Source organism: Mytilus californianus, unplaced genomic scaffold, assembly GCF_021869535.1.
Source record: "Mytilus californianus isolate M0D057914Y unplaced genomic scaffold, xbMytCali1.0.p SCAF_11, whole genome shotgun sequence".
Classification (NCBI taxonomy): Eukaryota; Metazoa; Mollusca; class Bivalvia; order Mytilida; family Mytilidae; genus Mytilus; species Mytilus californianus.
The window spans coordinates 56,208,764-56,222,944 of NW_026262593.1; the positions used below are offsets into that span (position 1 = coordinate 56,208,764).

The 14,181-nt window shown below is 30.5% G+C and overlaps 1 protein-coding gene across 2 annotated transcripts in view; it reads left to right on the forward strand.

Annotated features, from left to right (window-relative positions):
• The window catches only part of LOC127720369 (solute carrier family 25 member 36-like), a 36,968-nt gene that overhangs the window by 18,990 nt on the left and 3,797 nt on the right, over positions 1-14,181 (forward strand). For both annotated transcript variants that reach the window (XM_052226943.1, XM_052226944.1), the window contains exons 4-6: positions 9,116-9,216; positions 12,462-12,528; positions 13,619-13,887. In XM_052226943.1, the coding sequence (XP_052082903.1) occupies positions 9,116-9,216; positions 12,462-12,528; positions 13,619-13,887 (437 nt within the window). The remainder of the gene's footprint in view (positions 1-9,115; positions 9,217-12,461; positions 12,529-13,618; positions 13,888-14,181) is intronic.

Sequence of the window (14,181 nt, forward strand, 5' to 3'; positions counted from 1 at the left end):
AAAACCAGCTTAACCCCTTGTCAATTCAGTAAAATTATAGTCAATGTAACATGGAAAAAAATGACTTAAAACATTGCAAATAAAATTTGTAGTACTATATAGCTAATATTAGGAATAATAAAATTTAATGTCTGGTGAAATTTTTGTTCAGACTAGTAAATATTGTTTTTGCTGTATATTGAATGAATAACCTTGACTTAATTAAGAACCAAAAATAGTAAAAGGTCTTATGGACCTATTGTAAAGTAACTATTGATTTTTTGCTGCATTGAATGAATAACTTGACTTTATTGCTATATTAAGAACTACCTAGCTAGGATATTGGTAAAACTGTTTTGCTATGTTGCATTTGGTTAAAAATAGAAACATTGGAATTTATTACAAATTGGCATGTCTAATGTTAGTGTTTTTGAAATAGATTTAAATCACAATTGTTTTTTCAGAGACTGTCTTTTTTTCTTTAACGAAATAAGCTAAAGTTTCAAAATGATATAATTATATTGCACCAAGTACTATTTTAGTGTCCTAGAAATACAGTTAAATCACTATATCTACTGTGTTTTCAAAGGTTGTCACATTTTCCTTTTAACGAAAAAGGCTCAAATTTCAAAATAATATAACTCTTTACAGTTCCTGTAATATAATTTAAGATTATTATTTTACTTGTTTCCACATCTTATTTTTCTTTGTAAAAATTCATGTACATGTGTGTAAAGTACTGGAAACAGCCTTGTAAATTTTCAATTATTTAAACGTTTTTATACGGCCGCAAAAAAATTTTTGTGGTCGTATATTGGTATGACGTTGGCGTCGTCCGGCGTCGTCGTCGTCGTCGTCGTCCGGCGTCGTCCGAAGACACATTGGTTTTCGCACTCTAACTTTAGTTTAAGTAAATGGATCTTTATGAAATTTTACCACAAGGTTCAATACCACAAAAGGAAGGTTGGGATTGATTTTGGGGGTTATGGTAATAACAGTAAAGGAATTAGGGGCCAAAAAGGGGCCAAAAATAAGCATTTTTGTAACTTCCAGACATAACTTGTGTGTTAGTGTATGGATCTCTCTGACATTGTACCACAAGGTTCCATATCACTAAAGGAATGCTGGGATTGATTTTGGGGGTAATTGCCTCCAAATTTTAGGAATTAGGGGCCAAAAAAGGGGCAAAAAACAAGAATTTTTCTAGTTTCATGACAATAACTTGTGTGTAAGTGTATGGATCTTTCTGAAATTGTACTACAAGGTTCCATATCACAAAGGGAAAGCTGGGTTTTGAGTTTGGGGGTAATTGCCCTAAACTTTTAGGAATTTGGGGCCAAAAAGGGGCCAAAAAACACATTTTTTTCTAGTTTCCAGACAATAACTTGTGTTCAAGTGTATGGATCTCTCTGAAATTGTACTGCAAGGTACCATACCACAAAGGGAAGGCTGGGATTGAGTTTGGGGGTGATGAATCATAATGGGGGTTCAAAAAATTTTGGGGGGGGGATTTATTTTTTTTTCATTTTTTTTCTTTTTTTCCTTTTTTGTTTCTTTTAAAATTTTCCATTTTAAGTTGGTTATTTCTGATTTATATTTAAAATCAAATAATAATGATATGGTAGGAGATACACACCAAACAGGATGTGTAAATTATTATATAATAAGTATTGTGCAATAGCAAGAAATTTTCAATTGCACAGTATTGCACAATAGCAAGAAATCTTCAATTGCACAGTATTGCGCAATAGCAAGAAATCTTCAATTGCACAGTATTGCACAATAGCAAGAAATATCCAATAGCACAATATTGCGCAATAGCAAGAAATTGTCAATTGTACAGTATTGCGCAATAGCAAGAAATATTTAATAGCACAGGATTGTGCAAAAGAAGATACTTCCTATAAATTGCTTATTTCTTGACCAATTTCAATGGGGTTTTATTCTTGATTTCATGGGGTTCTTTAATATGCTGAATCTAACCGTGTATTTAGTTTTGGATTTTGGGCCCCGTTTTTAAATTGGTCCACATTGAGGTCCAAAGGGTCCAAAATTAAACTTTGTTTGATTTCATCAAAAATTGAATTATTGGGGTTCTTTGATATGCCGAATCTAACTGTGTATTTAGATTCTTAAATTTTGGTTCCGTTTTCAAATTGGTCTACATTAAGGTCCAAAGGGTCCAAAATTAAACTTAGTTTGATTTTAACAAAAATTGAATTCTTAGGGTTCTTTGATATGCTGAATCTAAACATGTATTTAGATTTTAGATTATGGGCCCAGTTTTCAAGTTGGTCCAAATCGGGGTCCAAAATTAAACTTTGTTTGATTTCAACAAAAATTGAATATATGGGGTTCTTTGATATGCTGAATCTAACCATGTATTTAGATTTTTGATTTTTGGGCCCCGTTATCAACTTTGTCCACATTGAGGTCAAAAGGGTCCAAAATTAAACTTTGTTTGATTTCATCAAAAATTGAATTATTGGGGTTCTTTGATATGCCGAATCTAACCGTGTATTTAGATTCTTAATTTTTGGTTCCGTTTTCAAATTGGTCTACATTAAGTTCCAAAGGGTCCAAAATTAAACTTAGTTTGATTTTAACAAAAATTGAATTCTTAGGGTTCTTTGATATGCTGAATCTAAACATGTATTTAGATTTTTGATTATGGGCCCAGTTTTCAAGTTGGTCCAAATCGGGGTCCAAAATTAAACTTTGTTTGATTTCAACAAAAATTGAATATATGGGGTTCTTTGATATGCTGAATCTAACCATGTATTTAGATTTTTGATTTTTGGGCCCCGTTATCAACTTTGTCCACATTGAGGTCAAAAGGGTCCAAAATTAAACTTTGTTTGATTTCATCAAAAATTGAATTCTTGGGGTTCTTTGATATGCTGAATCTAACCATGTATTTAGATTTTGGATATTGGATCATAATAGGTGAATGTCCAATTTAAAATTTTTAAGTTCTTAGACCACATTCAATCTGTGTTAGAAACCTATGCTGTGTCAAATATTTAATCACAATCCAAATCCAAAGCTGTATCAAGCTTGAATGTTGTGTCCATACTTCCCCCAACTGTTCAGGGTTCGACCTCTGCGGTCGTATCAAGCTGCGCCCTGCGGAGCATTTTATTAATTTGATGTTTTATATATTATTTAATGGTCGTCAAATTGAAAATGAATCAAATAAGACAAGGATAAAAAGAAAATCAACATGATAAACATTGGCATTGATTGATATTAACATTGGTGTAGGCATGTTGAGGTAATTTACAACCAAAATACATAATAATTGCATAAAATTGCGGTTAAGTGTATCCTTGGGGCATGGTTCAGGAATTTACATGTTTTAAGATTATAAACAGAATTGCTGTAACCAGAATAAGACAAATTATGGTGCAAATGTTTAAATACCATTATATAATGCCGGATTTCCGTTAATATATTTTTAGAGGTTCTCGCAATAGACAATTATCATGACTGTATCAGAATAAGAGTTGTAAATCATGTTAATGAAATAATTGTGTTTAAACTTAACTTATGTTAAAATTAGCCATAAGATTTAAGAATAAAGAAATCTTCCTACAGTCATTTTACATTGATTGTAATAAAAGGACATAATAAAGTACAAACTTCATGCTGGTATTTAAGTCAAAAGTTCAAAATCACATCAGAAAGATGAATTTGGGGTATACATTTTGTACATTAAATGAGGGTGGTAAAGGGTTATTTTCGTGCAACGTGATCGCCGTTTTTTATTTCACGTTCAACGTGTTTTTACTTTTTTATTTGACGTTCAGTCGTGCATGACAGGTGCCTCGTTCAACGTGTTCTGCTTATTTAATTTTACGTGCATCGTGATTTTCAAATGCTTATTTTGCGTGCTCGGTATTTTTCAAATAAAATTCAAACACTTGGCAGGGATCGTCAAGAAATACTTTTTTAAAAGCTGTAAACCATTTATATCATAAAGGTGTATACTAAATCGGGAATAACAAGTAAAACAGAGAGTTTATATATACAAGAAGACAGTGACTCAGTCACAAAAGGTTCACATCAAAGTCTTTATTTTTCGTGCAACGTTCATGACAGAAATTTTTTCACGTTCAACGTGAAATTATGTCTTATTTCACGTTTTTTCCGTGCAAGCACCCCCCCCTTTACCACCCTCTTAAATCAGTTAATTAGCACAGCATTCAAAAGATTAAAGAAATATCTGCCATTTTCAGTTTTATATAATACACAAATTAGTAAAGACAAAGTGGCCAAACAAGTATGCCAATATTGTTTACAAAAGTTATAAATAAATTCAGCAATGATCTTCCATAAAAAAAAAAATCCCCAACAAAATACATGAAGTTTGAATAATCACTATCTAGAGCCCTGACTTGGGACAAGAACAGTTATATCAATCGATTGCAAATTAAACTGGGTATAAACATGTAAGGATAAACTTTTATGTCGGTCAAAATATTACTTAATTAAATGAAATGTAATATAAAAATCTTCTTTTTTTTTTATATTTTATTAATTCATACCATACTTTAAATTAAATAGAAAGATTTTTGGCCCAGAATTTTTCCAAAAATGCTTTATCAACATACACCTATTTGAATAAGAATTCATTTTTTGAATGTGCAGTTTACAATTCCCAAGTCTAATAAGAATTATTCCATTTGTCCTGGGTATATTGTATTAATTCTGCACGTCATAAAAAAAACTTTATCGATTGAAATATCTTTGGCTTTAAGCCATGTGGACTTCTAGACCAAGTATTTCTTATTTTCTTCATTTTCTTTTTTTTTTTTCAAATCATGAGTATTTGACATTTGTTTATAAGTGGCGATGACTTCAGCATGTTTGTGCGATTGAAACTTGAAAATTAGGTTCTTGTGTGACTCACTGATTTTTTCAGAAGGCTAAATTTGAAAGCTTTGTAAATTTATCATTGTTTATCTATATGCAACTGTCTGCAATGCATACATACACTTGGTACATATTTATACTATAAGCATGTAAGATAAAATTCTGTAGATAAAACTAGATTAGTGTTACACAGTATTTGACCTTGAAATTAATGTTGTACTTATGATGGTTTCAGCTGTTATCTTCCTTGAGTGTCAGCTGTTATCTAAGTTAAACACTGAGTATTTCACTTATAAAGTACTTGTACGGCTAAGTTTGTCATATTTGAATAACATCTTAAAGTGTAATGCTTCAGTATAATGCTGACATATATGAAATTTTTATCAGATTATGTACATGAATAGCGCTTTCCAGAAAATCTTGTTTCAAAGTACATGTATTTTATTCTGAGTTTTAGATTGACTTCAATCGATTGTATTCCCCTTCAGTGAAAGTTGATCATAATGTAGAAATGTTTAAACAGATAAGGGGCATTTTTTATGAAATTAAATTTTTTTTGCCAATATTGGATACATGTATTTCTGTAGCTATTTCATAATTTTTCAATTTCATAAATAAAGGCCCCTCAGGACCTTGGAGTACTTTCTCTTGGACCTGATTGGAATTTGACAACTAAATGTCTGTACATAAGTAGAAGTCCTGTTTATTTTTCTACCCCTCAATGTCAATATTTGACAAGCTGCGGTCAAAGTGTTACTAGAAATTTTCAGTCCACATTTATTTTTACTTCACAGTTTATTCAATAGAATATATAGAGAACCAGTTTAAAGCCTTTTTTACTTACATTTAAGTTATCAATTATTAGCATTTAGAATACAGACTGACAGACATGTATACAAATGTAAGGTGCACCATGAATGAATGATTAATATATATCTGATGGTACAGACTTGTATTCAAGTCATTTTGCAAGAAAAATGTAGGTCACATTTATTTACAAAAATTAAACAAACACCAAAATGAATGGTGGCCAATTTTTCATTGTACAGTTAATGACGGGAAGGAAATATTTTACAACTTGTTTTCGTACATATCATGTGTTTTGGTTTGTGGGAATTTTCCGTTAATGAATGAACAGATGAATGGAAATTATAGGTCGACTACCTTATTTATTATATATGCATTTAAATTTCTCTTTACCTAATTGCATATATTTAAATATATAAATAGAACCAGTTCAATGGAGAAATATATACCTGGTGCAATGGTTTAATAAACTTATTAACCTGTTTCATAACTATTTGGCAATTATTTAGTTTAAAGTGTTTAATTTCAAGATTAAAAAGGGGGGGGGGGGAAGGACTACGATATAAAGCCTTTCAATTTAAAGATTTAGAAAAATAGGGAAATGACTTCAGTGTATAGGCTTTTTTTCAGTGAAACAAACAGGATAAAGAGAAAAATGGAAAATATTTACCATTGTTTACATATGCATGCATTATAAATTTTGGATATTCTAATATAAACATGATAAATAAAAGATCAATTTGTCCTACATATATACAAGATTTTCCATGTTAAGTTTTCATTGTAAGACAATCAATTAAGGTCTCTCAGACATGTGTCAGATGCAGATCCAGGATTTTAAACAGGGGGCCCACAGGCCACCAAACTAGGCAAAGTAAGGAGTGGAACAGGTTAAAAATTCTGGATTAACCGTCAATGTAGCTCTATAAAGGGGGGGGGGACCAGGGCACCACCTTAATCCACCTCTGTCTGGTACAGTAATACATTGTACATACGGTAAACACAATTTAAGGAGATTCTGTTAAAATCATTCGCTTAATATTGAGTTAATCACAATGAAATAAGGTGATTTATTGGTGATTTTGGGTTACAATTTTGTCGAAAACTCTTTGCTTTAATACCCTATTCAAACACCTGATGTCGATGCTTTTGGAGATCATGCCATTCCCTCAGTATTTTTTTTTTTTTACCTAGATTTGTATCTTCTTAAAGACTTTATTTGCCTTGAATTTACAAGGTCATGAAATATTTATTGATTATACAGAGACCATCACCCATAATAACCTGAATTCACTCTGAAAAATCACACTACAGGTTTTTCATTAAATGAATGTGTGAACTGTACTATGTACAGATAGATACATGTACATTGTACAGCCCTTGTGTTTCGTCTGATCATGCATTACACTTGTGCAGTATTTTTGGCAGTATTTTTCCAGTCCCTGAATCATCTATAAATGTAATACATGTAGACATGTCTTTGGTTTATTTTGAACAAGATGAGCAAAAAACATATGACCTTCACTTAGTTCTCAACTCATACATGTCATGTTGGAATGTTATCAGTGCAGAAATTATGACGAACTAATTAACTGATTAATGATATTACACTGTATGAGGGTATGACCCTAAGTTTTTATCATGTTTATTAATAGGTAATGTGTATTCTGACATGTAATGTTGCAGAAAAAATTGTAACAGCCAGTCCAAACAGCCGTAAAATCAGATGTATTTTAAACTATCCCTAATTTGCAAATTATATAATGTTGAATTTGTGTAATTTTGGTTAAAATTCCTGTAATGATATCATATATTCGTATATTACCATAATATTAGTACCATTGCTCAAATATGAGGACTTTTATAAAAAAAAATTCTTATCTGCACAGTATCACCTATTCCAGACGATCCGGTACATCATGTACATATTTTATTCTCTGGTGGGTCCTTTTTATAGACTTCTATAAATATATATATAAAAATTTAGAACAGTGTCAAATTTCATGTTAAAGTCTTTTGTGCATTATGAAAAAATACATAAAATTTCAAGTTGTTGTTCTTTTTTAGAAATTTAGAAAAAAAGCATAAACATCACTGTTGACAAGGAGTTTGTTTTTACACGCTATTGATATGTACTAACAGTAAACATAAACAAACATTAATTCTGGCCATTGTCCAGGGTAAAATTTTTCCATTTAATTATGTGGGTGAATTAATCGCTAATTTGGCAGAGTTTGAAAGATCACGTGCAGGCTGAATTGTAAATTTGATTGTAGTTTGTGACCAGATAATAGTACAAAAAATCTGGCTACTTAGCAAGAATGTTTATTAAATAATATACATGTACTTTGACAACCTGTTTAAACTCAACCATGCATAAATTATCAACTAGTTTAATCTGGAATCTGGAATCTAGACAAACAAGGAGTTTGTTTAGTAATTTAACCTAGGAGTTTGTTTAGTAATTTAACCTACATATAAACAGACTAATTATTTGCCTTATCAGAACAAAATCTTCAGTCCCAATTCTGAAATACATGTATGTCGATTTTGTTTGAATATGTTTATTTATTCTAGACTAAGGTAAATTTGTACAGGTAGATAAGTGCGTCAGTAGGTCAGATCCATGTATTTGAATTTTTCTGGTAACCATGTTCGGTATAAAAGTATCAATTTATTATTATGTCTGTCTTGCAAACAGATTAAACAGATCCTGATTTTAATAAATTTGTTTTAATGGCAATATTCTCACTAAATGCAAGTTACTAAGTTTCAGAATACTAGTATGTTAATTACCTAAAGAAAAGAGAACATTGCCTGATTGGTATACATTGAAATTACCTTAAAAGTTATATTACACATAGTTGAAATAGAGGCCCAAAAGCTTAGGTTGATAAAATTTCCCATGCAGGCCAATGAATAAGATTTATTTAAAACATATAATTATATAGGATTTAACACATTTTTTCTAGCAGTTAATGATGTGTTAACTGGGAGGATTAACTCACTAACAGAACAAAAAATTGCAAGTCATTTCCAGTAAATACTTGTTCAGATCAGTATTTGTCTTGTTTTAACTAGCATCTGTAGTATTAAGAATTTTTTAAATATGATAAATAAAAGATGGTGCTGCTTCAATCACTGACTGAGATCACAACCCACTAACCCAATTAAACCAGAAAAGACCTAACAAGTCCAGTACCTACACTTTGAAGTTTACCCTAAATTAAAAGAACATGTGGAAAAACAAAAAAAGATTTGAGGAAGAAGTATTCTCAAACACAAGAAAATTGATATAATTGTGATTAAAAAGTAAAAATGAACTTGTTTGCTCTGGATGAGTGAAATATTAAATATTGTACCCATATAATGTTTTGTTTTTTTTGTTTTTTTTTTTTTTTTGCAATGATAGGATTCACCATTGACAAAAAAATTTGTTTTTGTATATTTTCAGGGCAATATATTTTTTCTCCTATGCCAACATGAAGAATTATTTAAATACAGTGATGAACCCAGAAACTCCTCTAGTCCACATTGGCTCAGCAGTAACAGCAGGTGGGTTCTTATTATGGTCAATGGGACATAACTCTAATTTAAAAAAAAACACAAAAAATCAACACTAAGAATTTTCATTAAAAGTTGTGTGACAGCTTGCTTGAGTGTTGAATCACCAAATATCGGTTATGGTTTAAAAGAGAGAGACAATTAGTAAAACTTTTTTTAATGGGGAAATACGCAAGTATATTGACACACTTCTTGTATTTTTTATTTTTTTTTATAAGACGACAGACCGCTTTCATTCTTGACTTAATTTGGGAAATTTTTTTATCAGTATTTTCAAAATAATAATCAAGCTATTTTTCATTTAATATTACATTTTTCTGTCAATACTTTTTGTAAAAAAGAAATTTATTTGAATAACTTAGAAATTAAGACCTAACAAATGCTTGATTGAACTTTTGATGAGAATTTCATTGTCTAATTTTGTCCATTATTTCTGTCCATATTCAATACAACTCATCATTTATATGATTCTTGTCCTGCTGTAGTTTGCATTTTGAACCTAATTCAAAGGTCCAGAGGGTGACCTTTATGCAAGTTTGAATGTTATGCGAAACATATTGATTGTATTGTCCTGTCCTCCTGCTTGTCTGTCAATCCATTACATTAGTTTGTTGCTGAAAAAAAATTATTTGTGTAAGATATATAAATAAACCAAACAATTTAACCATGTGAAGTTGTGCTTAGCAAATTTGCGTTGATGGGATATTTTTTTGATGTCCTAACTTCGAAAGGAGAAAAAAAAAAGACATATTTTTTTGTGTGTAAGAAAAAACTTTATAGATATTTTGATAGATAATCATCATACTATCTTTCACAATGTTTCATGTTTATCAATGTCAATCTAACTACATGTACATTTCACATTGTGATATAAAACAGGTTAATTGTTTAGACATGTTAGACAACTTTTTTTTTTTACAAATCTTTCAAAAGGGGGATAATACCTTGGCCATTAAAATTGACAGCTATGACAAAAATCCAAGAAGATGAAGTATTTGCAATATATTGCTTTCTAAGGAGTTGAAATTGGTTTTGAATTTGTTTAAACATAGAATGATTTTATTTTATTCTTTATTAGTGTTTCATTCAAATACTTCAAAAAATGTCTGTTTTTGGCTAGAAATATATTTGATATGTAATATGTGTAAGGTTAACACATTAACCGAAAAAAATCAGTGATAAAAAATTTGGCAGTATGTCTAGGGTTAGACAACGTTATGAACAGAAAGGAACACTGATGTTAAAGTAAAATCTACAGATTTAAACCAAAAAAATACACATGATGCTTCTTTGTTTTGAAGTAACAAAAATGGTGAAAAATGTAACACAAATAAAAAATATATGTTCTGTTTCATGAAATTTAGATTAAAAAAAAATGCTAGAAATTCATTGTGATATTTAGAAAAAAAATCAATGAATTTCATTGAAATATGAGCATTACTTAACTTAAAGTTGTATGTCTATGCATCAGAAATTGTGTTTTAAAATGTTTTGACTGCAACATCAGCAATCCTAAATAAAAGTCTTTTCAGAAAGAATCCCGGAAAAACCTGTGATCCATTGAATGCTATTTATAGCACAGACTTGGGGAAGCTATTTATAGCTCAGACATCCTTGACCAGTGTTCCATGAACACTGGTTGGGTAAGACATTCATTTTTGTGAAATTTCAATTTTTGGTGTTATCTATAACTGGTCAAGTTTGAGCCTGCAAAACACTCACCAATTTATGGATTGTGACATATATTTATATATATTGGGTATATCTTTGTGTGTGAATTTCATAGCCTTTTTCGTGTCGCAGGATGAAGATTGTTTGTGTGTTTATGGTGGAAAACCCGCTCCGTATTGTGTTGATCAACGAACAATTTATTAATACGAACAATCTGCATTGATTTAGCATGTTGATGCATATATATATATTTATCTTGTGTATGAAAAGGGTGCAAGTCGCAGGCTTAATTTGAACTGGTTGTATTTGACACCTTAAATTGAAATACAAAATTTATTTGGTGAAAGAATTGTTGTCACAGAAAGAGAGTTAGATAAACCTGAATGCTTTTGGCATTGACGTTTGGAAGAGGTTTTCGAAAAGCTAAACTATAAATAGGGGTCATACATTGTATGTGTGCATGATTCATATCAAACCATCTTGTACAACATCTTGATAAAGTCATTATTAATTCTCCTGTAAGGTATTTTGAATGCATGCAATAAAATTATATATTATACTTAACATCCAATAACATTTACAAGTATAATGTATACAAGCTGAAGCCCCGCCTATCTATTGATTGCAAATGTCAATCTTAATTACAATGCTTGATCAAACATTTATACAAACAAAGCAAGCAAGCCAACCAAACCTTTGAACAACAAGCATTAGGAAAATAGCTCTAAAGCTAAAAACAAAACTACCCTTGAAATCCAGAATGAAAAATATTTTACTGATGCAATCTTTCTTAAATTTCTTAAAAAGAAATAATACAAATAAATAATTTTTATATTTTGAGATTTGTGTGTTCACAAATGGGACTCATCATTATTTGCACTATTTACCAACTAAAATACCTGGTCTTGTGTTATATAAATGTTTGACAACAAAAATGATTCATTGAAATTTTAACAGAGTTGTCTTTTCCTATTTGAAACACATCTTTATTATAAAAATACTTTTTCTACTCTTTGTTTATCGTGTTATAAATTATGAAAATGGATGATTTGATTTAATAAAAGAAAAGAAAAGAAATAAATTTTTTTCTTCTTTTTCTCACACTATTAGATACAAAATAGATTTGTGAATTAACCATTTTGGCTATTCATAAACAGTACCCTATTGTTAAAACATTTCTTTTTTTTTTTTTGCTTCTTTCTTCATTATTCTATTTCTTTACTTTTGATTCAATGGTTAATATATTTTTTATTTCTTTATTTTCATTGTGTTGTTTGTTTGTTTTTTTGTTTATTGTTTTCTAAGACGACATATTTTTCATATATTTCAATGTATTTGAGAGAAAAAATGTGAGAGTTTTTATTGTCAAGCAATTATATTGAATAAACATAAACTTTAAAAGAATTGTGTGTTAAACATATCACCAAAAATATTTGAATGTTAAAATAGACATTTAATCCCTAAATATTTTAATTTTCATTCTAAAAAAGGCACTGCAGTGTTATTTTTATGTTGGAAGAAATTAGATTATTTCAGACAATACAGTTTGTTATTTTCATTTTCAGGTTTCACTGCATGTACTCTTACAAATCCGATCTGGTTCGTCAAGACACGACTTCAGTTAGATTCAAAGTATGTATAAAAAACGTTTGATACCAATTTTTGTGTTCGGAACAAACATTTTTCGATTAACCTTTATCAGGTACTCACAAGAATAAAAGTTTGTTAAGTCAAAAAATATATATACCGGAGAGCATAAAAAGGGATAAAATGGTAAATCCCTAAATAAACCAGAAAAAGAAGGAACACATTTATTTATTAAGTATTGCAAATGTATTTTACAGATTATAGTCATACAACTTTTGTGTATTATTATTGTACTCAGACTCGGAAATAAACCAATTAAAATACTGAATTTGGTGTTTCGAGCGCAAATTTTGTACTCTGAGCACTGAGTGAAGTTTTTTGATATATAGCCTTGGTCCTCCATATGTGTTCTGTAGTTTCTGTGTCAACAGATCTGTTTTATTGGGAGGTTTGATGAAATGTTAAGAATTGAATTAGAGGAAGATAAGAAATCGGAGGGAATACATAAGTCGAAGAAAGACATGACAACATTATGGGTAAAAAAATAAATTAACTCATAACAGTTACTGTTCTACATAAAAAAAACTAAAGACTGAGCAAGATTACCCCACCAATGTTCCTACTTCCCTGTTGATGGCAGGCAACGGCACGGACAAAGTTTCAGTTTGTTTATAGAGAATGTTTAGATTTTCTTTGACTCATTATATAGTCCAAGCTCTTAGAAAAACATAGATATTGAGTTAAATACAGTGAATTTGCCTAGGTCTGCAAACAAGCCTATAGAAAATTTAAAGTAGTTGAACATTTGAATTTGGGGTTAATCTTTACCTACGAAATCCTGAAAAAAAAGTACACCATGATTAATAATGAATCCACCATAAGTAAATGAAAAATACAATCTTTTTAGTGAGAGAGAGAGGTTTAGCTAGCTATAAAACCAGGTTTAATCCACCATTTTCTACATAAGGAAATGCCTATACCAAGTCAGCAATATGACAGTTGTTTTCCATTCGTTTGATGTGTTTGAGCTTTTGATTTTGCCATTTGATGAGGGACTTTCCGATTTGAATTATCCTTGGAATTCGGTATTTTTTGTTATTTTACTTTTTAGTTTATGGGTATCTTTTTTTTCCAGGAAGGATAACAGTTTAACATGCAGACAATGTGTAAAAAACATTTACCAGACTGAAGGTGTTAAGGCATTTTACCGTGGAATTACTGCTTCGTATTTTGGTGTTACTGAGACAGTTATACATTTTGTGATATATGAAGCATTAAAGGCTCGAATGTTAGAATACAATGGATCAAGTCAACATGATAGTCGTTCTGCTACAGATTTTCTCCGATTCATGGCTGCTGGTGCTGTTTCGAAGACGTGTGCCACATGCGTGGCCTACCCTCATGGTAAGAACTACACCTACAACTGTGTGCTATTTTCTGTCTTTGGTCATTGACTAGCCTTATGGGTCTTGCATTATTGGTTGTCATAATTATACCCCACGCAACAAGTTGCGGAGGGTATAATGTTTTTGACCCGTCCGTCCGTCTGTCCGTCTGTCCGTCAGTCCTATTTCTTGTCATCGCAACTCCTCTCAAACCACACAACAGAATTTCACGAAACCTTTTTAGATAATAAGGACATACTATGTAGTTGTGCATATGGACAGGAAATTACGATTCAATTTTTCTTCTAGGAGT